Genomic DNA, 25,964 nt, shown 5'->3' on the forward strand with positions numbered 1-25,964 from the left:
AATTTAAAAAAATATTTTGATTTTTAAAATGGACGATAATTTTATATACAATTTTACATATAATTTTTTATACATATGATACTTCATATAACATCAAAATCAAAATTACAAAACCGTTGATTTCAAAGGTAAACATGAAAGTCCTGTGTCATGAGAAAGAAAAAGGAGAATCTCAGGAAAATAAACGAAACTTATAATAATATAAGATAAATATAATAAATGAATATATATTAAATTCTTTTTTATTTATTAAATGATTTTTATTAAAATTTATGAAAATTTTATAAAATAATTTATAATTATTAATTTATAATAAAAATATATTTATATTATAAAATATATTTAATTTATTATAAAATAAATCTATCAGATAAATAAAATATATATATGATAAAGAATAAATATATATATATATATTGTCTTATAATAAAACAACATAATTATAACAAATAATTAATAGATATATATAATATAATAAACTTTTAAATTTATCTTATTAAAGATTCACATTTATAGAAAATACTAAAGATGAGATTAATAAATTTTATTAAGCTCATATATAAAGTTGAATCTTCTAATATATAAACATATTCGACACTTCATTTCTCGAGAACATTAGTTAGATTTTTTGATGAATTAATTGACCGTTAAAGAAGAATTGGATGTAGAAAATGGCAGTCACAGTTTCTAGAAAAATAATTAAAAAGATGCCCGGTGCCGATCGAAGCGCGAGTCACAGATAAATTAAAACTGGTTTCAACTGCCCACTAGTAGTTTGATCTGGGACTTACTAAGTCTCTCAAGAAGCACCTTAAGCTATCATCTTTCTTCTATAAAAACTTCTTTTCAAAATTTTAAATTTCTGATAAAAATAAGATTAAAATTAATTTCAAGAAAACTTTTTCAATAAAAACTCTAAAATATTTCAAGTACAAATTATATAATTTATATGAAAAGAAAATGAAGAAATATACATTTAAAGAAATTACGGGAATTTTAATTTTTCTTATTTTCATTAGAAAAAGAATAGTTAATAAATAGTTTAAGAATTGAAAAAAAATTAAAAATTGCAAATTTTAGTTTCGAGTTCTAACAATAAATTTCCATTCCTGCTGCTTGATTGTCTTACTGTTAATTGTAACTACTTCATTCTTCATTGGATAAACAAGAGGAGAGACTGGAAATAATTGCTGCTACTCTTAATATTGTTTTCTTTCACACACACTATTTTATTAACCCCTCCAAATTACACAACAAAGTTTGAATAAATATTCTGTTACATTCTATTAACTAAGACTATCCAAAAACAGTAAAGTATTGCAAGTAAATATATAAGTAAACATCACATTAATTAATTAAAATATTTTATATTACACACTTAAGTTATAAATATAAATTATCTCGTGAAATGAATTATTATAAAACATTGAATATTGTGCTCAATATTGTATTAAGTTGTATAAAAATATTTTTTATATTTAAAAATAACAACTAAAATAATCTTTTTAGCAGAATATGTTTTATTAAATTTTATTTAATTGTGCGCAATAATAATTTGTAATTCAAATTTATAATTTTATATTTGAAAAAAATATTTTTATTTAATTTATAAAAAAAAAATTATAATTTTTGATCAATTTTCGAAAAATATAATTTTATAAATTACTTTATATAACATAATAATTTAAAATTAAGTACTTTGTAATTAAGTATTTTTTTTTTTTGGTATTATTTTAGTATTGTAAATATTTTATTAATTGTTTTAACTCTTTCATTATGTTTCATTATTGCTCATATGTGAAATAATATCTATAATTTTTTAAAATTCTTCTTATTTCATTGAAAGATAAAAAAATTAGAAACTGGCAGTTTAGGAACAATAGACGGAAGACATTTGATTAATTAAATATTCACTAAGTTAAGTATTTTTTTTTATAATACAATATTGCCTGAAATTAACATGTTCAAATAATTTGTTTCCTAACTCAACTAGTTAAGTATTATTTTGAACATTTAATACAATAAAAAGTAATATATTTTTTTTTCAAAACCTAATTAAAATTAAATTGATAATTAAATTTTTCTATCCATTTTTTGAACATGTCATTATTTTTTCTATGAAGATCTACTTCATAGATTTTTTTGTAATTTTATATATATATTTTTATAACTTATAAAATTAAATATGGAATGTTTAAAATCTACAAATTTCAAGCCACAACTGATTAATTAAAAATGGAAAAAAAAATTAAACTTTGCTGGTATTAACATCTTCCATAATATCTATGTCATCAGAATTAACACCGAAAATATACTTTCTTGGCGCAGTAGTAGTATCTTTTAATATATCATTTGAGTTGGTATCCGAAATTTGCATTTGTCTGCGATGTATTCGTTTTGCTATTATAGGAAAAAACAAATTGAGATCCAATTCAATTTTTTGTTTTTTAAACATTTGTTTCAAGCAGAAGCTAAGGAATAATCCAATAATGAATGTCATCAAAAATCCAAGTGGACAATACCACATATAAGAAAGCCGATACAGATAAAAATAAGAATCATCTGATTTCCTAAAATAAAATAAAAAAACAAAAATATTTTTATTATATTTTTTCAGAAATTTAATATAAGAATTTCAAAATTAAATTCATTGCTTACAATTGCGTTTGTAAGATAGAAATGGTTGCATTTGAACAATCTATATCAGTAACTGGTAATGTTGGTGGTGCAGGTCTGGGTTGTCCAAATGCAATCCAAAATAAAAATATTAGGGATATAATAGTACCCGTTACGGATCCTATTTCTGTAGCTGTTTCTGTAAGCATTCCGAGTGTAAAAAGGCCAAGAAGTGGACCACCCACTACTCCAAATATTGTTAAACCAGCCTATAATATTAATAAACAAAATTCATTTAAATAAAATATGAAAGATATTTATAATATTTATAATATGATCTTTTGATATAATAATGCATAAGAATGAATACTTGTAAAACACCACCCAATAATTGTGCTAAAAACGCTAAAGCAATAGATATAATTCCATAAATAAAGGCAAGTAACTTTGCCAGAGTTGTGGACATAGTTATAGAAAATTCCTTATGACAACATTTTTTATACGTTGGTTTTATATAATCTTCTAATGTTACTGCTGCCAAAGAATTCAATGCTGCTGAAATAGTGCTGAGACCAGCACTAAAAATACCTAAAAAAATATAAAAATGTGATTATTTGAATTTTATTAAAATGTAATTATTTTTTTGACACATGTTATAACATATATTAACATAATTATATAAGTTAATATTTAATATTAAGAGAAGAAATATAGTTTGTTTAAAACTTTATAAAAATCTTACCTGCTATAAAAAGACCAGGTAAACCAGGTTTATCAGACATAGTATCCATAACATACAATGGCATTAACATATCTGTAGATGATATTCTTTTTTGAAGTAATGGATCACACTTGTAATATTTACTATATATTGCTAATCCTGAGAAACACGTAGTTATTGAAAGTAAAGATAAAATTGGCCATGATAACCAAAGTGCTTTTTGTGCTGCTTTTATATCTCTAAAAATATTGTATAAATTAATAACATTTCTTATTTTATTCATTACAATACTTACTTCACTGTTAGCATACGTTGTACTTGAACTTGATTTACTCCATATAGTGATAAAAATGTACATAAACCTCCAAAAATAAGTGACCACCAAGTATGTCGAACTGTGGGGTCTATAGAAATACTAAGAAAATAGTTTGTTTTTAAATTTCTTAAAAAAATATAAATTTTTCATTGTAATATACATATACCTATCAAATTGAATTCGATTCCCTTCTTCAGCTATTTCCCAGATTCTTTTTAAACTTCCAGCTTCATTAGCAGCTGTGATAATAATAACAAAAACAGAAATAAACATAAGCAATCCTTGGAACACATCAGTAATTAAAACAGCTTTAATGCCTCCTATACTTGAATAGAAAGCACAGACTAATCCAATGATAATAATACTGCCAGTTTTAGAAATTCCTGTTGTAGCTTCCAATGCTAAAGCAGGAGCATAAAGTACAACACCTGAATATAAAAGTAATTGTAGCCAGTATACAAAACTAGCTAATGTTCTAGCTTTTATTCCAAAACGTTTTTCTAAATACTAGAGAAGAGGAAAATATAACTTATATACATATATGTATAATTTTTTAGTATTATTAAAATTATATAAATACAAATATTATTATATAAATATAATAATAATACAAACCTCATAAGCACTTGTTGCTTGGAGTTTAAAAAATACTGGTAAAAATCCATAACAAACAAGAGGAGTTCCTATAAGATATGATAAATTAATTACTACAAATTGTGTTCCATATGTGTAATTTTCTGCAGAAACTCCTAACAAGGTAATTGCAGACATGAAAGAAACAACTAATGCTACACCCACAGGAACAATGCTCATAGATCTGCTGGCAATGAAATATTCCTATCAGAAAACATAATTTTGTTTTGTTATTAAATATTATTCCAAAATTTTAAAAGAATGATAAATATACCTCTATAGTTTTCTGTCGACCACCACTGAATCTGTAGTAAATACCTATACCCACACTTATACATAATGTAACTGCTATGACCAGATAGTCTTCCCATTGTAATGTTCCTATTTTTTCCATACTATTATTCTATTAATTCAAGAAAAAATCTATCAATCTTAAATATATTACATAGTGAATTATATCAATTAATGAATAACATTATTTGAATTCATTTAAAGAAAGAAATATACTTAATATATTATCAATTATATCAGTTTAAATATAAATATAATTGTTTTTGTCATCAAGTATCATATCTTTATAGCATATTATTAAGTATTATTTGCTAATATTATCTATGAAAGCAAGATTAGATCAAATTGCTTAAATTTTCATTATATTTATTTCTTTTAATTTTAAGTAAATTTAAGTAATTAAAATTATTTAAGAAACAATAAATATAATAATCATCAAAAAAAGTTCACAAGAACACTATTTATTTCTAGTTTTTATAATAACAAAAAATTAATTTATATATTATAATAAAATTGTAATATTATCTAAGAATCTTATCATAATTAGAAAGACAATATTCAACATTTAATACTATTCGTTTGGTTGTGTAATTACCAGAACATCTTATCAATCACTCAAGTCTTATGATTCTACTTTATGAATAATTTAAATCATAGTTTTTAATTATATGAAAATCTTTGAAATAATAATTTACGCTTTTATCAAAAATAATGCAGTATCAATACAATAATGATGAAAAAAAAAAAACGTTGACGAATATACTCGTAAACTTACCAAGAGCGTGGCAACGTCGTCCACCGATATAACGAATAAAAATGTTTTGCCACACGGATCAATCTTGATCCGTGTCGCGGTTCTGACCTTCTTTAATTGTCGATAGTGGATTTCAATGCGTTCTTTCGAAAAAATAGTCATATAAAGTATATAAGTATTCTTTAGAGAGAACACGTGGGAAATATGAACAAGCGTAAACAATAATATAAGGGTAAGCAACATATAGATATCAGAATTATAAAGAATATTTTTATATTATTTTGAAATTTTGATATTACAATTATTTAGAAATTATTTATAAAATAAATAATAAAATTTATTACTATTTCATTGAAATTCTTTATTGAAAAAATTTTTTTTATTAAGTTTTCTTAGTAAATAGATTTTTGTATTAAAGTTTTATTAAAAAATCATATTTTGACAAAAAAAATTACATGTGAAATCTATTTATAGTAATGTCTTATGAATATCTACAGTAAATCTAAAAATTTAATAATATAGATATGAAATTTATTTATAGATAACACTGAGAATATTTTTAGTAATAAAAAAATTGTACATTAAAATTTCTTTTATTTTAAATATGTATTAAATATGTAATTTTTAAAAGAATTTAAAAATTATATTTATATTGAGAATCACTGTTCTCCATTTTTGAATTATTAGATTCATATATAACAGAGCAAAGGTAATTCTTATTTAAATAATTAATGTTTTTAAAAACAAAGCATTTGTTTAATAATATTAGACATTTTATTTATTTATTTATATTTATATATTTTTGAATAATAATTATAGCAATAATTGAACAAAATTCATTTCGTATAATATTTAAAAATTTTCAATATAATGATTATTTATATTTATGTTATGTAAAAATTATATAATATGTAATTAATATTTTATTAGTAAAAACTATTATTTTCAATTAAATAAATACTCATGAATTAGATAGAATAATGAAATTTTAATAAATATAAGTACTAATTTTTAAAAGTTAATTTTAATAATTTAATAAAAGTTATTTTGATATTAATTCTAATAATTAATTGATAATAAAATCAAATATAAAGAATAAATAAAAATTGATTGCAACAAAAGCATTTATAATAAAAATATGTCAAATTTCTAACATTAAGAAAGTTTATAAAAAAATGTTTTAAATGCAGGTGCTGCAATTATTTAAAATGAAAGTACCTTCGTAATGGCTGACTAACAAATGCTTGTTTCACTGATTTATTTAATTGTCAACTCATGGAGATTTTTATCTCGATTACTGATTAATGATCGATCTCTCGCAGTATAAGTAATCGATTGTTTGAAATGGCGGATTACAATGATAAGTGTACAGAAGATTGTTCATTTGATTATAATGAAGATAAACAAAAAGGTGTATGTTTAATTAAAGAAGAGTAAGTAAATATTATTATTTTTATTTAAATTTTTTAATTTTTTAAAAAATTATTGCAATTTATTATAACCAATTTATTGGTTAACCTCAACTTATAAAAACCGCGTGGTATTCTGTCATTTATAAGCATTTAAATTGAATTGTATAATGAAATTGAATTATTTTTTTTTCTAAATAAAAATATTATAATTTTATTTTTTGAAAAAATTATTTTTAATACTATAATTAAATATTAATTTTAAAAATATTTCAGATTTATCATAGAAGATCATATAAGACTTCTAAGTGAAAAGTGTTTAACTGAAACTGATAAACAAAAAGTTTTAAATAATACAACTAATATAAATGATGATACTTCTTTATTAGATGAACCTCCAACCAAAAAGTTTAAAAATGATGATAAAAAAGAAAAACTTAGAGGACAAAATAAAGCAAGACCACCTCCATTTAAGACACAGCGCGAATTAAATCTTTGTCCATGGATAGCAGATCAAGCAGTAGATGAACCTGAAAAGAAATGTGATAATAAACGGTGCATATTTTTGCACGATAGAATTGAATATTTAAAAATTAAGCCAGATGATATTTCAGATGAATGTCATCTCTTTGAGCTCAGTGGCAGATGCCTATGGGGTACTACTTGTAGAATGGGTTCTAAACATTTAACAAAAGATGGTTTAAATATTATTGACAAGGAAAAAGAGAAAGAATTTAAAAAAAAACTTCCATTTACAAAAAATCATTTAAATAAAAATATTCAAATTCTATTAAGAAAACATAAATATAATTTCTATAAAGCTGAAAAAATTGTTAAAATAAATGAACATTTTAGAAAAAAATCAGGAACAGAAAGTGTTAAACAAATTGAAGGATCCTCAAATAAAAATAAATTAAATATGAAGGACAATGTAATGTTAAGTGTTTCCATTAATGAAACTAAGAATGAAATTTTTAAAAATCAAAATACAGAAAAAAGAATTGGTCCTATTGAAGATTATGATTTAATAAAATGTAGAAATTCTGAAAAAAAAACAATTGATTGGAAAAATAAGATATTTTTAAGTCCTTTAACAACAGTAGGCAATTTACCATTCAGAAGAATCTGTAAAGAATATGGAGCAGATATAACTTGTGGAGAAATGGCTTTGGCACCAAGAATATTGAAAGGAGCCCATGAAGAATGGGCATTAGTGAAAAGACATGAATCTGAAGATATTTTTGGTATACAATTATGTGGAAATAATCCAGGAGTATTAACAAGATGTGCACAATTGCTAAATGAACAAATTGATGTAGATTTTATTGATTTAAATTTAGGTTGTCCTATAGATTTAATTTATAGACAAGGGGGAGGCAGTGGTATGCTGAATCGATTAAATGTTTTAGAAACTGTTGTAAAATCTGTTAATCAAGTTATGAATATACCTTTAACTGTAAAAACTAGGACAGGTGTATATATAGACAAACCTATTGCACATACTTTGATGCCAAAATTTCGTGATTGGGGTGTGTCCATGATTACTGTGAGTAAGTTAAGTGTATTTTGAATTATTATCATAAAATTATAACTAATTACTATAAAAAAATATTTATTATTAATAACAAATGAATATAGGTGCATGGAAGATCTCGTGAACAGAGATATACTAAATTGGCTGATTGGGATTATATAGAAAAATGCGCAAAAACAGCACATCCTATTCCAGTTTATGGAAATGGAGATATTCTATCTTTTGATGATTATCAAAGAGTTCAAGATACATATAATTCCATTTATGGTGTCACTATAGGCCGTGGTGCATTAATAAAGCCATGGATATTTACAGAAATAAAAGAAAAAAAATTGATTGATATATCAAGTACAGAAAGATTTGAAATCTTAAAAAAATATTCTAAATATGGTCTTGAACATTGGGGTTCGGATACTCGTGGTGTTGAAACAACAAGAAGATTTATGTTGGAATGGATATCTTTTTTACATAGGTAACTTTGAGATATTATAATTAATTATTACATATAAAATATTAAATTATATTTTTAATTATATTCCAGGTATATTCCTGTTGGAATATTAGAAAGACCGCCGCAAAGAATAAATGAGAGACCTCCATTTTATAAAGGCCGCGATGACATGGAAACATTAATGGCCAGTTCGAACTGTGCGGATTGGATTAAATTATCGTAAATATATTATCATTCATTATCATATTTAATATTATACTTAATATATTATATAATTTTTTTTTTAACTTATACGTTATTTTCAGAGAAATGTTATTAGGAAAAGTACCCAAAGGATTTCATTTCTTACCAAAACACAAAGCAAATTCATGGAAATAATATGTCACGTAAACAAAATAATTTTATATTATAATATTTCTTTCCTTATTTTAATAAATATTCATTGCACGGAATAAATTTTAGGTGAAAAAAATGAAAAATTTTCTTTATTTTTTTAAGCACTTACCATATAAACAAAAATAAAATAAATAACTTTGAACAGATAATATAGATTATAATTTTATATAATGTGCATAATTTCAATTGCTTCAGCAAATGATCAATTAAATAGTGGTAAAAAAAAATTGATATTTTCACTCTTTAATCGTTAACTTTTCTGCTCCATCTATAGTTTCAAAATAGAGATTAATAATGATCAGTTATATCTCCGAGAACAGAAACTGGCCACATGCAATCACAACCACTGGCAATCTGTTTGACGAAAGGTTCCCAACATTCGTTATCCCATCGCCGTCTTACCAATAATAGCGTTTTACTTCTTTGCACGCAATGAAAACCACTATGCACGCATTTCTGAAATAAATATATGCTAATGAAGAAAAAATGGAAAATCTCCAACACCTATACATAATCTTTCAAATTTCGCAAAAAGGTTAGCAAATAATTAATGTATTTTAAAATATTTTATTCATATAATATATGAATATATGAATAATTTTTTCCAGGTTCAAAAATCATCTGAATGATGAAGGACTAAATTAATTATACTACAATATTCTACCAAATGAAATCTTCTGTTCTAGATTTTAGGTAATTTTTCTTAAATTATCGAAAATCAATTTTCTTATTTTTTTATCTACCTGTTTTGATAGATTTACAGCACGTCGCAAATTATCTAACAAATTATAACTTTTACAGTAGATTTCATGATAATAGGGCGGTTGATACTCGTATTCAGAATCATCTAGTTGCACTTTTTTTGTTATAGTTTCACATAGACTATGATACTCCTATAGGCAAAATATAGAATATTAGATTTCGTTTATTTTTCTTTGTCAAATATAATGTAACTAACAGGCAACAAATTTCTGTTGTTTCGGTTAAGAGAACGTTGATGATTCTGTTTATTTTTAATAAAATCTTCTTCAAGAAGATAAGGTGTATCTTGTATTAAAGGAAAATGTAATTGGGGATATAAATGAATAATATCCACTGGTTTTAATTCTTGAGAACTTCTATTGCACTTCTTGCAGACGTCGTAACAATCTTGCGCCATCACAGTTAAACCTGCGAACTACAAAGTTCTTAAATTATAAAAGTAATTGAATTATTTACATATTTTTCTGTAATTAACAATTTTTCAATTTTTACTAATTTTTTTTCTATTATTTTATTCAGTAAAGGATATAAAAATAAAATATAAGAATTGCATAGTAATAGAATTAGCTATAAATATAACGATGGAATAATAGTAATTTTTTTAACAAAGAAAAATGTTTTGAGATTTAAATCAAATCTGCTAGAATGTGAGCCATCAATAATCAACGATCGTTCTGGCGTTTTGTCAGTTACATTATTAAACAACCGATTCATTCTACTTCCATTCCCACTTGGCAGAACCCTCCACATACGATTTATGCTTTATCAAGTTTGATGGGTCTCTAATGCTGACTCCGACAATGTTTGAATTTTAACGATGACGTAATATAACATTACGAAATGTCATAAAAAATTTATGGTATCATTGTTTTTATTTTAATTATATTTAATTTTATAGATTAATATTCGATTAAAAAAAATTCTTATTTAAAAAAATGCATATTGTTATTGCATAGGAATAATTTTTAAAATATATATTTCTTAAAATTTATATTAAATTATTTGCGCAAAATAATTGAAGTATATTAAATCAATTCAATGAAAATCATTAATTAAAATCTAAAAGGGATTAAACGAGCTAGTCTCGTGATCAATTGGATAGTGATGTCAGAAATCAACGTGACGTGTTGATGAATCTTTGAAGACGATGATACTCTCGCGAAAAACAGAGTATGAACCGGTCAGCAAGGTCGATTGTGATTGAGCTGATGTGCTTCGCGTTATACGATATAAATTGATCTTCCCCGTGCCGATCTCCGTAGAGTACTGCCTTTAAATTGACAGTGGAATAACACTCATTTAACAAAAATAGAAGAAAAAATTTGGAGATAAGAGATCCATCAAATATTTCTATAAATTAATATTAAACTTGCAAACTTAATTGTAAAATGTTAAAAAATAATTGGATAATATTAATATTACTAATTTCTTCTATAAAAGATTTTTTTGATTGTACGATTATGAATAGAAAATATATTAAATATTATATCAAATTTCCCTTCATTTTTGTAGTTAACATTAATTCTTTTGCTAAAGATTTTCAAACCGAAAACAATAAACAGTAAAAGAAATCCATTCTTGAACATCTTATAATCATCTCTTCTTTCCATATAATATTTTTTATACTTTAATAAGATTCATCGTTGAATAACTAAAATTAAAATTAAATTAACACTTTCAGGAAGGGGCCAGGGGCGATTGTCAGCATGGACCGCTATTAAACATATACTCCACGCGGTAGTATATCGGTGTGTGGTAGGTACTTATCCAATTGACAGTGCCCCCGTCTGACATAGTTCAGTCGTCGACGAACTTAGGATGGTCTGACTGCGTTTCTACCAACAGTGATGTTTTTGCGATTCTATTCTTCTGATGAATTGCGTACTTCCACCGTGTGCTTCTTCTAATCATATAAACACCATATCAAAAATAAATAGTGAAGGGAAGATTGAAATATTGATATATAAAAAATCGACATGATGATTCCTGTAAATGTGTCCAGAGACACTGTGTTTTGGTTTACTGATCTAGTGAGAACAAATAACGCGGTCAAGGTTGGTCATTGTCAGTGAACTGATTCCTTTTCTGGCTATCAATAGACGAGCTAAAAAATCGGTTGATCCGACAGCTTTCTTTTGGAACAAACACATATTCAATGTGAGGAGAAATGCGAGAGAACAAATGCAATTGACATGGCAGCCGACTTGTATGCGAATGGATCCGTGAAGTCAACGTCCGACAGGTAAGATATAAGTAGATAAAAAATAACTTGAGATAAGATTGTTACTATTTCTTATATACTTTGATGTTTGATGGTTGATTAATGATGAGGATCGACTGAAAATGAAAAGATTTGTATTTATAATTTATATTTCAAATTAGCAATTATTGTCAGTAAAAATATAGAAAATTTGATATTAATGAAATTATTTTATTTCATGTTCAATGTTAAATATAATTAGAAGATTATGAATTACAAAGAATTAGATATTTATTTATGATCTATGATTGTTTAATCTATAATTGTTTCTTTGCACTTGAAATGGCAATTCTTCAGCATGATATATGTTTTTTATATAGTTTTGACATGAATATTTAATTTCGACAATATGGAATATCGATTAAACATTAAACATGAACATTTTTGTATTCTCATATTATATATTATTAAGTAAACATGTTCATTTCTAAAGATTTTATAATTCATAATAATTATTGCATATTTTTTAACTAATTATGAAATCAAACTATAGAGATATGAAAATTATATAGCATGAAAATAAATATAAATATTTTTCAGAAATATTGGATAAAAAAAAATATTGGATATATAAATTGGATAAGAAGAAAATAAAATTAACAAAATTAGAAAAATTGAGAATGTTAAATGTAAGTTTGAAAAGAATTGAATATTTTTAATTTAATAATATTTTTTTAATTTAACGTAATTCTAAATATATATATTTTATAAAATGAACATATTAAATAAGTATTATTTATTTATTTATTTATATATTTATATATATATATAAATAAATTAATTTATAAATTAATAGTAAATTCTAAATTCTATTACTATTCTTATTTATTTTAAGTTTGTACATATAAATTATATTATTAGAAAATAATATTAAAATATTTTCTAAATATTTTAAATATATCTAATAAAATTCTATGAATAAATAGATTAAAATAGAAATAATACGTGAAATGAATTAGAACATGAATATTAGTATATAAAATGAATTAAATTGAATGAGATAAATTAACATTATAGAATTCTATGAAATGAGTTTATGAAATATTATATTAGAATTCGTAGAATTATAAATTGAGAAGAAGAATATTTAATAAAAATTGCTAATTCAAGCGAGATCGAATCTCAATTATTTGATTTTGGGGTGATTCGTATAAGAATGTGATTTGCTGATTTTTTACGTCAATTTTCATGACAATGAAACGATTTAATAGCCGTTACTGCTGTCTTGAGTTAATAACCAATTGATCCTCGACCTCCTGACCAAAGGTTCATTGATGGATGTCGTTAGACAAAACTTAAATAGTTCTTCACTCGAAATTTTAAATTTCTATTTTAAAATATTTTAAATGTTAGTAATAAAATTTGAAATTTAAATTAATCAGATATTTTTATAAAATTGAAAATATTAATTGAAAATTAAATTTATAGAAAATGAATAAAGGAAAGGATTATCCAATTTAAAGTCATTGTTGATAAGTACACATAATAATGGATCTCAATGCAAAGTCGTTTCATATAGTAAAAATCAATTCTGTATCGGTTTTTATTATTTTTATTATTTTATTAAGTAGATTTCTTTATCATAAGATGAGGAATACATAATTTAATATTAATATATTAAAAATTATTAATTTCAAATATCAAAAATTTTTTAACAATAAAGAAATATGTTATGAAAATAATCCAACAATAGTAACATTAAAATAGAGTACGTAGTAAAGTAGAGTAAGATTACGTAATTATTATGATTTTTAATATTTTCTGTTTTTCTATTGATTTCAGATCCATTTTTTTTTTTTTCTTTTTTTCCCAATTCGAAGAATTAAATATTTCCATGAAATATATATATTCCAAGTACTCAGATATGTTCATGTACTATCAATTATGAAATGAAATACCATAGAATAAATATTCACGTAACTGCTGTCAAAGAAAAAATTAAACACAAACATGTGCTCTCTTTAATAATATTGACAACGATCGACAAGTGTTAACATGTTGCAAACAGTTTTTATCGGATATACCTTGTGGACAGTAGATATTTCGTTTTCTAAGATTTTACAAAATGTATTAATGTAATTTACATTTATTAATAATCATTATATTATCAATCTTAAATCTTCATGATTGAATTATCATAAAGTAAGAATTAAGGTCATAAATTTGTGAATTTAAAATTGTTTTTTTTTTCAAATCAGAAAAAAAGAAAAAATCAATATATTAGATAAAAAATAATATAAAGTAATAATAATTTTTAGCTAAGAAATTTAACAATTTGTTGGACATTGAAAAATTACAAGAAATAAAGCGACCAGTTAGCGCGTAATTTAGAACACGAAATTCTGAACGGGACGCGGCTCGTAAACGAGAACGATTAGCAGAGAAGAGACTATTAGACTCGTTAATTTAGGAAATCAATTAGATTCTTCGTCTCAGTCAGCGTAAACCTAATAAGAATTCTATTGAAACTTTACACGATATGTTTATTGTCATTTTAATACATTATTTTCTTCATATTAATAATTTAGAAGTCGCAAATAATCTAATCATACTATTTTTTTTATTCTTTAAAATTAGAATCTTTGTATTTTCATGCCATCAACCATTATAATTTAATCAATTAAAATTTAAATAATCTTGAATTGAAAATTAAAACTTTTGTGTAATTAAAATTATTTAATTATTATAGTAATATATATTCAAAAATAATATATAATTCTTGAATTAATATATTCTTACAGAGAAATCTTTTTTTTTTAATTGTTGCAGTTTCAAAATATTTAAAAAATAAAATTCACCGTCTCACAAGAATATAATAAGGTCAGTGAACACTTTTTAACACTTTTGTTAACACTTTGTTTAATAACAATTGTTTCTTTTTTGTCTAATGAAGGTTTTCATTCTTAGGGAGAATTGGTAGGGGATTATTTTTCATTTAACACAAAGAACTTGTATATGACTATGTTAAGGAAGAATGCGTACGGGTTCCTTATGTTTAAAGAGACAATTAGATCATACTGGTGAGACATTTTCACGAGGATAGATTTAAACCTTAATTAGCAAATTGCGAATGACGTGTACGAAAATCCAAATAAATAGCTATTTATAAATTTATTTTTTAAAAACATAAAACTTGATATATTATATAATATTCTATATTTTTCATTTTCTTGATTTTTAATTTTTATTTTTTTAAATTTTTGTTCAAGCATGATGAAAATTTTTGATATTAGTTAAAAATGTTAAAAAAAATTCTAAGATATATGGACAGAAAACATTCAAAGATCCATTCGCTATTAGATTATTTTTAGGTAGCAAGATAGGGACTACCCCTTGATGCTGGCTAAAAATAGCTGGTACCGCCAATCCAACTCCAATTATTCCATTTAGGTATTTAGGTGACAATCGACTGACCGCCAATTTAGAAATATTCCACACGCTGGCAGTCCGGAGATCTCAGGCTGCGTTGTAGATGAATAATATGTTGGTAGGATAGAAAAAACTGTATTTATATTCTATTGCAATAACAAAAGGAAAGATGCAAAATTGAAAATTATCAAAATAATATTTAATAACATTAAAATATAATTAATTCTCTATAAAATATTATAAACATTGAAATAATAATACTCCAATTGAAAAAAGAATGTCTAATTAATTTATTAACAATCGACAAATAATTTATGATTTTTTTCCTGTTTTATTTAATTAACTTATATTCATGTAAAATATTTAAATTCTTTCGATAAAGATTTATATTTTAGGCAAAAAAATTTCATCATTATGAAATAAAAATATATAAATTACGAATTAATCTAAGATTTAAAAATTCTTTGAATTTCAAATCATTATTTTATTTATATTCTAATATTTTATTAATCAAACTATTTTTCTATTTGTTAATTAATAAATTTATTGGATATAAATGTAAGTGCGCCTAAAATATGTAACCAATCTAACAGACATGTTTCTTCTTTGTGCGCAGAATTGCGGGCAACATGAGGCAACATAAGACGGGCACGCTTGGCGCCGCGGCGCCTATATCTACAGAGGAGGAACGATTGAAATTTCAAGACAACAGGTTCTTAACAACATTAGTTCTTGGTAGAAATAGGTAAGTGCATCATTGTTCTTATTTTGCTCGTTTTTGTAATTCAGAATTTCATCAATTTTTTCTCCAACAATTCATTTCAATTATTGGTCTTAGAAGATTTATTTTAAATTACTTTTCAAATTTAAATTTCGATTATTATCGATAGTAATGAATTGTTGCGCGCGTAGTCACATGATCGATTTTATCGAAAAATAATCTAGGGACTTTTAATATTAGCAGAAATTATAAAAATTGAAATTGAAAATTTAAATTTTTATTTGTTTCAGAAAATTAACATACTTGAAATTATAATAATTATTATTAATTGTAAAATAAAATATAAATTATGATTTTTTACCAAATAATTTTCATATTTTGAAAAATAATTATCATTTCAGTTTATAAATGGACAATTTGAATTGTGAGTTAATTATGATAACCATTTTGTTTGCTTTTTACAATTCTTCACGACTTTTACATAAATTTAAACTTACAAATATTAAATTTAATTCTGTGTGATGTTACATATTAACAAGTATATTTAACATCTTTTTATACGAGTTATTACAAATTGGCATAAATACGGAGACGTACTAATAGTTTGATGTAAACAAAGTAAGTTTTCTTAATGACGTAGTAGTACATCCACGATAATTAAAAGAGTTTAAAAATTACCGATATATATAGACGATGCAGATATATGCATGAAACATATAAATATTTTTCAATATAATTGTTATTTCTATTTTTAAATCTGCTGATATTTTAAAATATTTTTTAACATGAATTTTTAAATTTGAAATAAAATTTTTTTATCTAATTTCAAATAAATTTCAATTTGAATTTCAATTCAAATTTCAACATTCTTGTAAATACTTACCATTGCGATATATCCTAGTCGATACATAGCAGCCAAATGATTTTATTTTAATCAGTTTTCCGTTTTACAAAAAGTCACCTTTATCAGAAACTGTGAATCAGATTACTGTTCTACCTATTTTCATTTGGCTCTTTTATATCTTGCACAGGATTTGAACGCATTAGGTCATGTGTCATTTGAAAACTAAAGGTCATCTTCAATAGATCTTTTTGCAAATACAGAAATTCAATATCTCAATATCATGTTTGATTATCAATCGTTTAATTAAATTTTTTAATCATTGATTCTTCTCGATATTAATATTGATAACGTGAACGATACATTCAATATATAGTTATATTTTTTTCTGTTTCTTTAATTTATTCTTTAATTTTTCTTTCTTTCTTTTCTTTTATATATATTTTCTATTCTTATAAATTCTTTTATTATACTTCTGGCTGTTTCCTGTTTTTTTAACCCTCTTGCTTAGTCTTCTTTTTCTATCTTTTTTAACACGCTTCTCGATATACGCGCGAATGACACTTCAATTACTAATCATGGAGAGCGTGCCATCGACAGAGTTTATGTGGGACTTGGACAGACGGACCAGGATTAACCTTAATATCACGGTCACGTATCACGCGGTTCTTGTTCTCTCTCTCCGAAAAAATATTTTGAATTGTTGACCGACAGTAGTGACGAATCCTGCACGCCAGACTGCACTGCTTATGTTGGATAAATCGTAATCCTCGGCTACTCGATATTTACGTGTGAGTAAATCTCAATAAAAATGTTCAAAGAAGATTATAGAGCTCATAAGATTTAACTTTTTCCCGATAATAGCATTAATTCAATTTCATCCATCCAACATCCTATTCAAAATAGAATAGGATAAGAGTAACATTTAAATTTCCCTCCATTTTGTATTTTATATAAGATTTATTTTAAATAATAAATATTGCACTATATATATTTCTAATAATAGTGTGAATTTAAAAATTATTTTATATTCTTTATAATAAAATTTTTTTAATAAGTTTATTTAAATAATGTAGATGAAAATAGTGAAAGTACTGAAAAGAAAGTTTCTTTGAAGACATTAAATTGTTCTAAATTAGAATTTATTACTCAAGTGGTTGATTTCTCTAAGAAAGACCAATCGACTTAATGAATCAGATTGGGGCTTGCGTAGGTTGCGTCGACATTTTATCGACGCATTTATTTTGACAAAATTATATGTAATTGAGACCTAATAAACACATTGTCGTGGCCTCCTTAATATTACGGTTCTAATTCATGTATTGTTTGCAAAAACAACTCTTTAAACAAATTTTTTAATCTTTTTTTTTTATTTCAAATTTTATTTCATATTAAATATAATGATTTAATATTTAATAAATGATATTGTTATTACCTTATGTAAATGTTATCTTAAACAAATGTTTATTTTCTATTATATTGTTTTTGAAAAATCAAATATTTCTGTAGAAAAATTTCACCAGAGATTCTACCTTCCTGTTCACCGGGGATATTCCGACAGAAATCATTCCGCGCCTCAACTCCGCCAAAAAACGCGAACATACCTGCGGCAAATAACCATCAGCGCGCAAGCGTCGATACAAGAGGTCCACGTGAGCCTAAAACACCTAACAGTGGCACACGTTTAAAGAGCGGTGTGTTGCTACTTGCGCGGGGCGCCCGAAATACCAGCAAGCACGCACGTTTTGGTACAGCACTGGCGAACAAAATGGCGTCCTCGAGCTCCACCACGGTTGTGCAGGGTTGGCCGAACACCAAGGACGACTATGAGCTGAAAGAGGTTATTGGTGAGTAATCATTACTTCTCTATATCCTTCATCGTCTACAATGTCGAAAATTCCTATAGATTTTGTTAGGCTGAGGATGCTTTTTGTGATATATGATGACCGGGCCTTGATGAATAGTTGATTCTGTTTCTTGATTTTATTCAAGAAAATTTTTTAGTTCACTAAATGAAACATAAAAGTGCAGAGTTGTAGAATAAAATGTATCGAAAAATTAATGATTTCACGATCGTAAATGATGAACTTCAAATTGACGCATTGTCCTCGTCCGCGTTTACGCGATTGTCTCTGTCGTACTTGAATTACTTTCTCACTCACTCTTAGTTAAGGCACGTATACCGGTGTCCGATACGTCCTAACCTAGTTAACTTACTCGAATCCAGTAATTCTTACTGCATACAAAATACGTATAAAAATATTTGGAAAGAATTTACAAATTCTTATAAAATCAAAAGTAAAATGATAAAAATAAAATGATATAATAATTTATATTATAGTTATTTAGATTGAAATATTTTATTTTAAATATTTAAAATAATTGAGTACTATAAAATTTTAATATATTTTTAAATATTTTGGTCAATATAAATAAAATTACAAATCAAAATTTTAAAAAATAATTCATAAATGATATAATAGTATTATATTTTTTAAAATTTTATATTTTATAATTTCATTTTAATATTTTTTAATAAAATAATAAAAAAAATTTAACGTCAGAATATTTATTTTTTTTATGGAAAAATTTAAGAAAAATTACTAACATAAAAATATAAATGTTTTGAAAAATTAATTAAAAAGAAAATATTAAAATTATCTTATATCGTGAACGAAGTCATATAATGTATTGTAACATTTTATATCACATCTCTTCAATATTCAAATTAATCTATTCATATTTCAAAATAAAATTTTTTTTTTTTTTCAAAATATTGTGTATATAATATTATATATTTTATATATATATTGTTTATTGCAGGCGTAGGTGCCACTGCTGTAGTACATGCAGCATTTTGCATTCCACGGCAAGAAAAATGTGCGATCAAAAGAATAAACTTAGAAAAATGGAACACAAGCATGGACGAACTTTTGGTAATTTTAATTTTTTTTAAATATTATATATATATAAGTTATTTATATATAAATTAATAATATATATTGAATTATAGAGCAAAACCTTGATTATTAGCAATTGTATTATCGCGATTATCATTTTTTAACTAAAAATTAATCTATGCCTATATTAATTTACTGTTTGAAGATATTAAATCGTATTATTATTGAAAAATGGCTATAATTTTAATAACTATTTGAAAATATATCGACATATATATATAAAAATTATAACGATTTTTACATATAATTTTATTTAAAAAAAAATTTTTTATAAACAGAAAGAAATACAGGCAATGTCCTCCTGCAATCACGAAAATGTAGTCACGTATTATACGTCATTTGTCGTAAAAGAGGAGCTTTGGCTTGTTCTGAGGTTGCTAGAGGGTGGATCTCTATTGGACATTATCAAACATAAAACGAGAACTACAAATTGTAAACATGGAGTATTTGATGAAGCTACAATAGCGACAGTCCTACGAGAAGTGCTTAAAGGCCTCGAATATTTTCATAGTAATGGACAAATACATAGGTATTTTATTAATTACTTTTTGTATTTATAATATAAATATATACTAATTTTATTTTTATAATAATAATATAAAAATAATTAAAAAAAAATTAATTTATAATATTTAAATTAGAAACAAATTTAGATATTTTTTCTTTTTTATTTTTTTTTTTTTTTAAATTTAAAAAATTTTTTTTTTACTTTTTTTGATAGTATCTTTAAATTTTCTTAATTTTACTTATATATTGATATTAATATATTTTTACTTATATTTTTATATTATGTTTATTTATTTATATTATGTTTATTTAAAGAAATTTTTTAATTAATTTCATTTTGTATTTAATTGAATCAGAAAATGTTATCGAAATATCCAATAATTTTTTTTGATAAAATGCAAAGTGAATATATTTGATTCTTTGATAATGCATAGACAAATTTTAATAACAGAATAATATTAGGGACATAAAAGCCGGTAATATCCTACTAGGAGAAGATGGCACTGTCCAGATAGCTGATTTTGGTGTTAGTGCCTGGTTAGCAACCGGTCGAGATTTGAGCAGACAAAAAGTTAGACATACATTTGTGGGCACACCTTGTTGGATGGCACCTGAGGTCATGGAGCAGGTGAGAGAGGAAAGTAACATTACAACTTCTTAGCCTGCATTTTTGATGTTTATATTTATGCTTTTTTGTTTAGAATAGATAAAATTACTTATTTTAAAAAAAATTAAAACTTAGATATTATATTTTGTTTTATAACATTTTTTGTTTTTTAAGAGTTCTAGTTTGAAGAATTTAAATATTTTTATATTTTTTTATATTTTCTTGAGCATGTTAATTGATATACACAGATATTTGTCAAAAATATTTATTAATACTCACAACCTTCTTTTATTTTTCACTATTACTGAAATAAAAAGCATGTTACTAATAAACAGCATGATTAATCTTATTTTTGATATTTTGTTTCACAACACATACACTGTAAAGTCAATTATGATATGCAAATAATTTTACAGGACCATGGTTATGATTTCAAAGCAGATATTTGGTCACTTGGCATCACTGCCATTGAAATGGCTAGTGGCACTGCTCCATATCATAAGTATCCACCAATGAAAGTGCTCATGTTGACTTTACAAAATGATCCGCCAACTTTAGATACTGCTGCCGATGATAAAGATCAATATAAAGCTTATGGCAAAACATTCCGAAAAATGATCGTCGATTGTTTGCAAAAAGATCCGACAAAAAGGTTTCTTCTTTTGAAATTTTTTTAAAATTTTTAAAATATCATTTACATTAAATATTAAAAATAATATTTACAGACCAACAGCAACAGAATTGTTGAAACATCCATTTTTCAAAAAAGCAAAAGATAAAAAATATTTACAACAGACTTTGGTAGCTTGTGGTCCTAGTCTTGAAACTCGAGTGCAAAAGGTGTATTTTTTTAACTATACTATTTTATTAACTATATTTTTATTTATATTAATATTTTATGCAATTATTTTAGGCTTCGAAAAGACAACCTGGCACATCGGGACGTTTGCACAGAACAGTTACAGGAGAGTGGGTTTGGTCTTCAGAAGAAGAAGATAGTGTGTCTAGTGGTGATGAAAGCAAAGAAGCTTTGCCAGTTAATACAATTGAAAATGTATCTAGTAGTGACGAAGACGAAGAAGAATTCTTTGGACGATTGAAATCAGCACAAAGCCATATTGTTGTGCAGCATGAACCAAGTATTCCTATAAATTTGGTGTTAAGATTACGGTACATTTTATTTTAATATTTATTAATTCTATTTTACTTCTGTTTAATATTAATATAATTAAATGCTAAATTTTTTAAAGTTTTAATAATTCTTAGAAAATTTTTTTTAGAATATAAAATCATTATCTTATAATTTTCTATTTTTTCCCCCAATTATTACATTTATTACAATTTACAATGATTTATTCTTATTGCAGACGTCCTGAAACCCATTTTTCCCTTATGGATAAATTCGAGTATGTTCCAACTTCTAATCCTTTATAACTATTCCTTTTTTTCTCACAAAAACTTCACTTTTCTCTAGCATAAAAAATTTCATATTAAATAGACAATTTTTTTTATTTTATTTAGTAACCAAAAGCGAGAGCTTAACGATATTAGATTTGAATTTGCTGTTGGAGTGGATTCTGCCGAAGGAATCGCAGCAGAATTAGTTGGTGCAGGATTGGTTGATGGCAAAGATATTGTTGTGATAGCAGCGAATTTGCAAAAACTCATAGACAGTGCCGGCCAGTTACGAACAGTAACGTTTTCATTGGTAAATTTTAATTTAAATTTAATTAAAATTTTTTTTAAAATTATATTCGAATATATTAATTATAAATGCTATTATTTCAGAATTCTGGTCATGCACCCAATGAAGTACCAGATGATAAAGCATTAATAGGATTTGCTCAAATTTCCATCACTGATTAAAACAACATATAGAAATTTTTGAACTTTTGCAGAACATCATTATTAGGAATCAGTTCAGAGAATAGAAAGTATCAAAAGCTGATCGATTCTTTCGATATCTGAAAATAATTTTTAAAAAATTAATAATTCAAACAATAAACTATTGGTTTTTATTGGTTTTTCTTTTTCACAGCTTTTGTTACTTTCACTTTATCAGAGTTCTTACATAAAGCAAAGAATACAGAATATAGATATTGAAGAGAATTCATTTATGAATGAACTGCTTGAATGCGTATTCAAAGCTGCCTACAGATAAGAGTTTTTGAAAAAAAAATCGTTTGAAGATCTTTACTGCTGAATAGAAAATAGAATCGTTAATCGAAAAGTTGATATTAATAGACAAGAAAACTGTCCGAAATTAATCAGAGTTATTTGTAAACTCTGCCAGTTATTCAATTCTGAACTCTTATAAAAATGGCAAAAATCCAATTTCGTAATGGCTTAAGTTTCACTTGCTCTAATCATTAATGATTGTAGTTTCATAAATTTACATATATCATTCATATTATTGCATTAATTCCTGTAAATATTAATAGTCGATCAATTCTTCTTAGATTTATTTGACTCTTACAAATAAATAAAACAGAATTTCAAATAATTAAGCAAATAAGTAAACTGTTAAAAGGTGCTTAAAAACACATCTGACTTATTTATTTGAAATATCAGATAAACGTTTTTTTTAGTTTTTGAAAATATGCGTTATGTTTGAATGCATATCATACTAAAAACAAAAAAAAGCAGTCATATCTTTTCCTGTATGATATAAAGATAGAAATTATTAGCGTATTTCTTTATGCTTCACGTTACACGATCACGTAGAACACGCGAAAGTACTAAAGGAACGTGTTTTGTACTTAATTAAATAGAATTAATAATAGTGGATTTATTATTTTGTGGCTTCATTAGAGGCAAATAATTAAGAAAAAAGTTATAATTCATTTGTTTTTCTATTGGTGATTTTTAAAGAATGATTATACATAAATATGCACGGATGGATTAGGAAATGATCTATATTAATCTTTTGAAATTTTATTTTAAATCAAATTTCGTTTAATAGATACTATCATGGGTTAAACAAATTTTTTTAGTAATTTATATACAAAAAGAAAAATATTTTGTAAATTTCGGTATATTGATTTAATTAAAATTTTAATGTTTTTTGTCTAGCAAATTACGTAAACATTTAATTATAAAATGTTGCATTTTTATTGTTTAAAACGAATTATTAAATTAAAATTACTTATTCAGTTTTATTTAAAAAACTATCTGATATGAAAAAAAATAAATTCTAAAATAGGTTGCATTGAAATCATAATTAACGAATATAATTAGAATGATTTAGAAACGATTAATTATATATATGTTTTAAAAAAGAAAAGTGAAATATGTGTGAATTATAAGATACAAACAAATTATAATAATTAATTTGTTTTAAAATAATATGGTTTTGATTTCATGTAGAATGATTTCGGTTCATGTAGAAATCCTTAATAAAATTAATAACGAAATGAATATTTTTCGCGATATATGAAAATATCACTGAATATGATGGTATATAGAAATGAAATATTTATTGCTTAAAAATAAAGGGTTTCGTGGATAAAGCCTAGAATTATTCTAATAAAGGAATGATACTTTTTAATTGAAATAGAAATCCTTTAACTATTGTAAGAAGCGTATGGTAGATTTTTATAAACTACTTACAAAATACAAATTCCTTTGTATTTCATGCTTATAAGTAAAATTGTTAATGAAAGAAAAAAATATTGATGCTTGTTACTTCTATCAAATTTAATTTTCAATAAGTAACTAAAAAATTTATTATTAAATGACAAGCAATGCATTTGAATATTATGATTAAGAGATAGTTCTCAAACTATTCTTTATTTTTATAGAACTATTAAAAGAAATTGAATTATTTGTGATAAATCAATAACCAAATTTGAATAAAATAATGACTAACTTTCAAGTAGATTCATTATACCTTAATTAATACCTGAATTATTACGATATAACATAACATTATTTTGCAATCTACTGTTACGTAAAAATTAATAAATTAATTTATTTTTTAAAATTTTGAAAAAAGAAATTCCATATAAAAAAAAACGAAGTTCATTATTACAGATTTATTCTTAGAATATACGTTTCACAAAATCAATTTTTTATCTAAACATTTTTCATTATTATCCAAAACAAATATATTATTTCAAATGATAAAATTAGATAAATGAATTTATTATATTTCTGAATTTTCTAAAATTAAAATTGTAAAAAATGTTCAATATCAAGAAAAATAACTATAAAGTAATGCAAACGCATATCAAATCAAGTCAAAGTATATCTTTCAAAAGTCGTCAAGAGATGGCGTTGATTTTCAATATTTATTCTATTTCATCCTATTTGGAAAAATTATTTTTGATCATAAATATAAGAATAGACCGATCAATTAAAATATTTTTGTGATGCAAATTTTTTAAAGTTTTATAACAATTTTCATTACCAAAAAAGAATTTGATTACGATGAAATTCATTAGCATTCATTCTGACAATAATTACGAATCAAATAGACAGATTTGAAAGTAATAAAAATTTGTAAAACATTTTTTATTGATTGGTTGATTTAGCGAAGCAATAAGAAACACAGATCCAAATTAGTGAAATTCCTTAAAATTTTTTTAATAATAATTATTATTGATTAATTAATATTATTATTATGTAATATTATATAATAAGTATATGATTTTAAAAAGGAAAATTAATGAATTCATAAAAAAATTTTAAGATTTAGTTTATTATTTAATTTATTATTTAGTTTATTATTTATTAGTTTCATTAACAAACTCAAAAAATGACACTGATTCTAAAACTTTTACTTTATTTTTGTTCTTTTTCTTTTGTTTGTTCTTCT

General features: G+C 24.2%; 4 protein-coding genes across 14 annotated transcripts; 2 read left to right on the top strand and 2 right to left on the bottom strand.

Moving 5' to 3' along the window:
- Window positions 1–1,731: 1,731 nt before the first annotated feature.
- LOC413556 (putative sodium-dependent multivitamin transporter) lies at window positions 1,732–6,632 on the bottom strand. 5 transcript variants are annotated; one of them, XM_026442560.1, is made up of 10 exons: window positions 6,550–6,632; window positions 5,353–5,474; window positions 4,561–4,689; window positions 4,269–4,473; window positions 3,820–4,160; window positions 3,633–3,752; window positions 3,359–3,576; window positions 2,987–3,204; window positions 2,659–2,885; window positions 1,732–2,570 (listed from the first exon to the last, which is right to left on the bottom strand). In XM_026442560.1, the coding sequence occupies exons 4-10, from the start codon at window positions 4,464–4,466 to the stop codon at window positions 2,249–2,251; spliced, it is 1,644 nt and encodes a 547-aa protein (XP_026298345.1). In that variant the 5' UTR covers window positions 4,467–4,473; window positions 4,561–4,689; window positions 5,353–5,474; window positions 6,550–6,632; the 3' UTR covers window positions 1,732–2,248. The 5 variants fall into 5 exon arrangements, with proteins under 5 accessions (XP_026298345.1, XP_026298342.1, XP_026298343.1 ...); XM_026442557.1 differs by having other exon boundaries at window positions 4,269–4,490; XM_026442558.1 differs by lacking the exon at window positions 5,353–5,474 and having other exon boundaries at window positions 4,269–4,490; window positions 6,550–6,621.
- On the top strand, window positions 6,547–9,181 carry LOC409969 (tRNA-dihydrouridine(47) synthase [NAD(P)(+)]-like). The gene is made up of 5 exons (XM_006559466.3): window positions 6,547–6,764; window positions 7,017–8,286; window positions 8,379–8,746; window positions 8,816–8,944; window positions 9,031–9,181. Exons 1-5 carry the CDS (start codon window positions 6,676–6,678, stop codon window positions 9,101–9,103), a joined length of 1,929 nt encoding a protein of 642 aa, XP_006559529.1. The 5' UTR covers window positions 6,547–6,675; the 3' UTR covers window positions 9,104–9,181.
- A 228-nt stretch (window positions 9,182–9,409) lies between these two features.
- On the bottom strand, window positions 9,410–17,463 carry LOC100577488. The gene is made up of 4 exons (XM_006559465.3): window positions 17,117–17,463; window positions 10,080–10,298; window positions 9,865–10,014; window positions 9,410–9,577 (listed from the first exon to the last, which is right to left on the bottom strand). Exons 1-4 carry the CDS (start codon window positions 17,141–17,143, stop codon window positions 9,410–9,412), a joined length of 564 nt encoding a protein of 187 aa, XP_006559528.1. The 5' UTR covers window positions 17,144–17,463.
- Window positions 9,414–24,817, top strand: LOC413029 (serine/threonine-protein kinase OSR1). 7 transcript variants are annotated; one of them, XM_026442562.1, is made up of 15 exons: window positions 9,414–9,656; window positions 9,730–9,814; window positions 11,565–12,125; window positions 14,913–14,963; window positions 15,051–15,163; window positions 16,129–16,257; window positions 18,584–18,921; window positions 19,898–20,010; window positions 20,313–20,563; window positions 21,004–21,178; window positions 21,565–21,800; window positions 21,874–21,988; window positions 22,062–22,318; window positions 22,670–22,856; window positions 22,937–24,809. In XM_026442562.1, exons 6-15 carry the CDS (start codon window positions 16,142–16,144, stop codon window positions 23,012–23,014), a joined length of 1,866 nt encoding a protein of 621 aa, XP_026298347.1. In that variant the 5' UTR covers window positions 9,414–9,656; window positions 9,730–9,814; window positions 11,565–12,125; window positions 14,913–14,963; window positions 15,051–15,163; window positions 16,129–16,141; the 3' UTR covers window positions 23,015–24,809. The 7 variants fall into 7 exon arrangements, with proteins under 7 accessions (XP_026298347.1, XP_006559524.1, XP_006559521.1 ...); XM_006559461.3 differs by lacking the exon at window positions 15,051–15,163; XM_006559458.3 differs by lacking the exons at window positions 14,913–14,963; window positions 15,051–15,163 and having other exon boundaries at window positions 11,565–11,937; window positions 12,012–12,125.
- The last annotated feature ends 1,147 nt before the right edge of the window (window positions 24,818–25,964 follow it).

The sequence above is a fragment of the Apis mellifera genome, linkage group LG8 (assembly GCF_003254395.2).
Source record: "Apis mellifera strain DH4 linkage group LG8, Amel_HAv3.1, whole genome shotgun sequence".
Lineage (NCBI taxonomy): Eukaryota > Metazoa > Arthropoda > Insecta > Hymenoptera > Apidae > Apis > Apis mellifera.

What these genes read in the sequence shown, in the direction of transcription:
- LOC413556 (XM_026442556.1), bottom strand. Translation starts at nt 5,493, where the DNA reads ATGACTATTTTTTCGAAAGAACGCATTGAAATCCACTATCGACAATTA. An exon ending in GTCGACAGAAAACTATAGAG is followed by an intron (nt 4,491 to 4,560) that starts GTATATTTATCA and finishes GTTTTCTGATAG; the next exon opens with GAATATTTCATTGCCAGCAG. An exon ending in TCTATCTTACAAACGCAATT is followed by an intron (nt 2,571 to 2,658) that starts GTAAGCAATGAA and finishes ATTTTATTTTAG; the next exon opens with GAAATCAGATGATTCTTATT.
- LOC409969 (XM_006559466.3), top strand. Translation starts at nt 6,676, where the DNA reads ATGGCGGATTACAATGATAAGTGTACAGAAGATTGTTCATTTGATTAT. An exon ending in GTATGTTTAATTAAAGAAGA is followed by an intron (nt 6,765 to 7,016) that starts GTAAGTAAATAT and finishes AAAATATTTCAG; the next exon opens with ATTTATCATAGAAGATCATA. An exon ending in TGGATATCTTTTTTACATAG is followed by an intron (nt 8,747 to 8,815) that starts GTAACTTTGAGA and finishes ATTATATTCCAG; the next exon opens with GTATATTCCTGTTGGAATAT.
- LOC413029 (XM_026442561.1), top strand. Translation starts at nt 12,076, where the DNA reads ATGGCAGCCGACTTGTATGCGAATGGATCCGTGAAGTCAACGTCCGAC. An exon ending in AGTAATGGACAAATACATAG is followed by an intron (nt 20,564 to 21,003) that starts GTATTTTATTAA and finishes GAATAATATTAG; the next exon opens with GGACATAAAAGCCGGTAATA. An exon ending in TTGAAACTCGAGTGCAAAAG is followed by an intron (nt 21,989 to 22,061) that starts GTGTATTTTTTT and finishes CAATTATTTTAG; the next exon opens with GCTTCGAAAAGACAACCTGG.
- LOC100577488 (XM_006559465.3), bottom strand. Translation starts at nt 17,143, where the DNA reads ATGTATCGACTAGGATATATCGCAATG. An exon ending in GACTAGGATATATCGCAATG is followed by an intron (nt 10,299 to 17,116) that starts GTAAGTATTTAC and finishes AGAACTTTGTAG; the next exon opens with TTCGCAGGTTTAACTGTGAT. An exon ending in CTGTAAATCTATCAAAACAG is followed by an intron (nt 9,578 to 9,864) that starts GTAGATAAAAAA and finishes TATTTATTTCAG; the next exon opens with AAATGCGTGCATAGTGGTTT.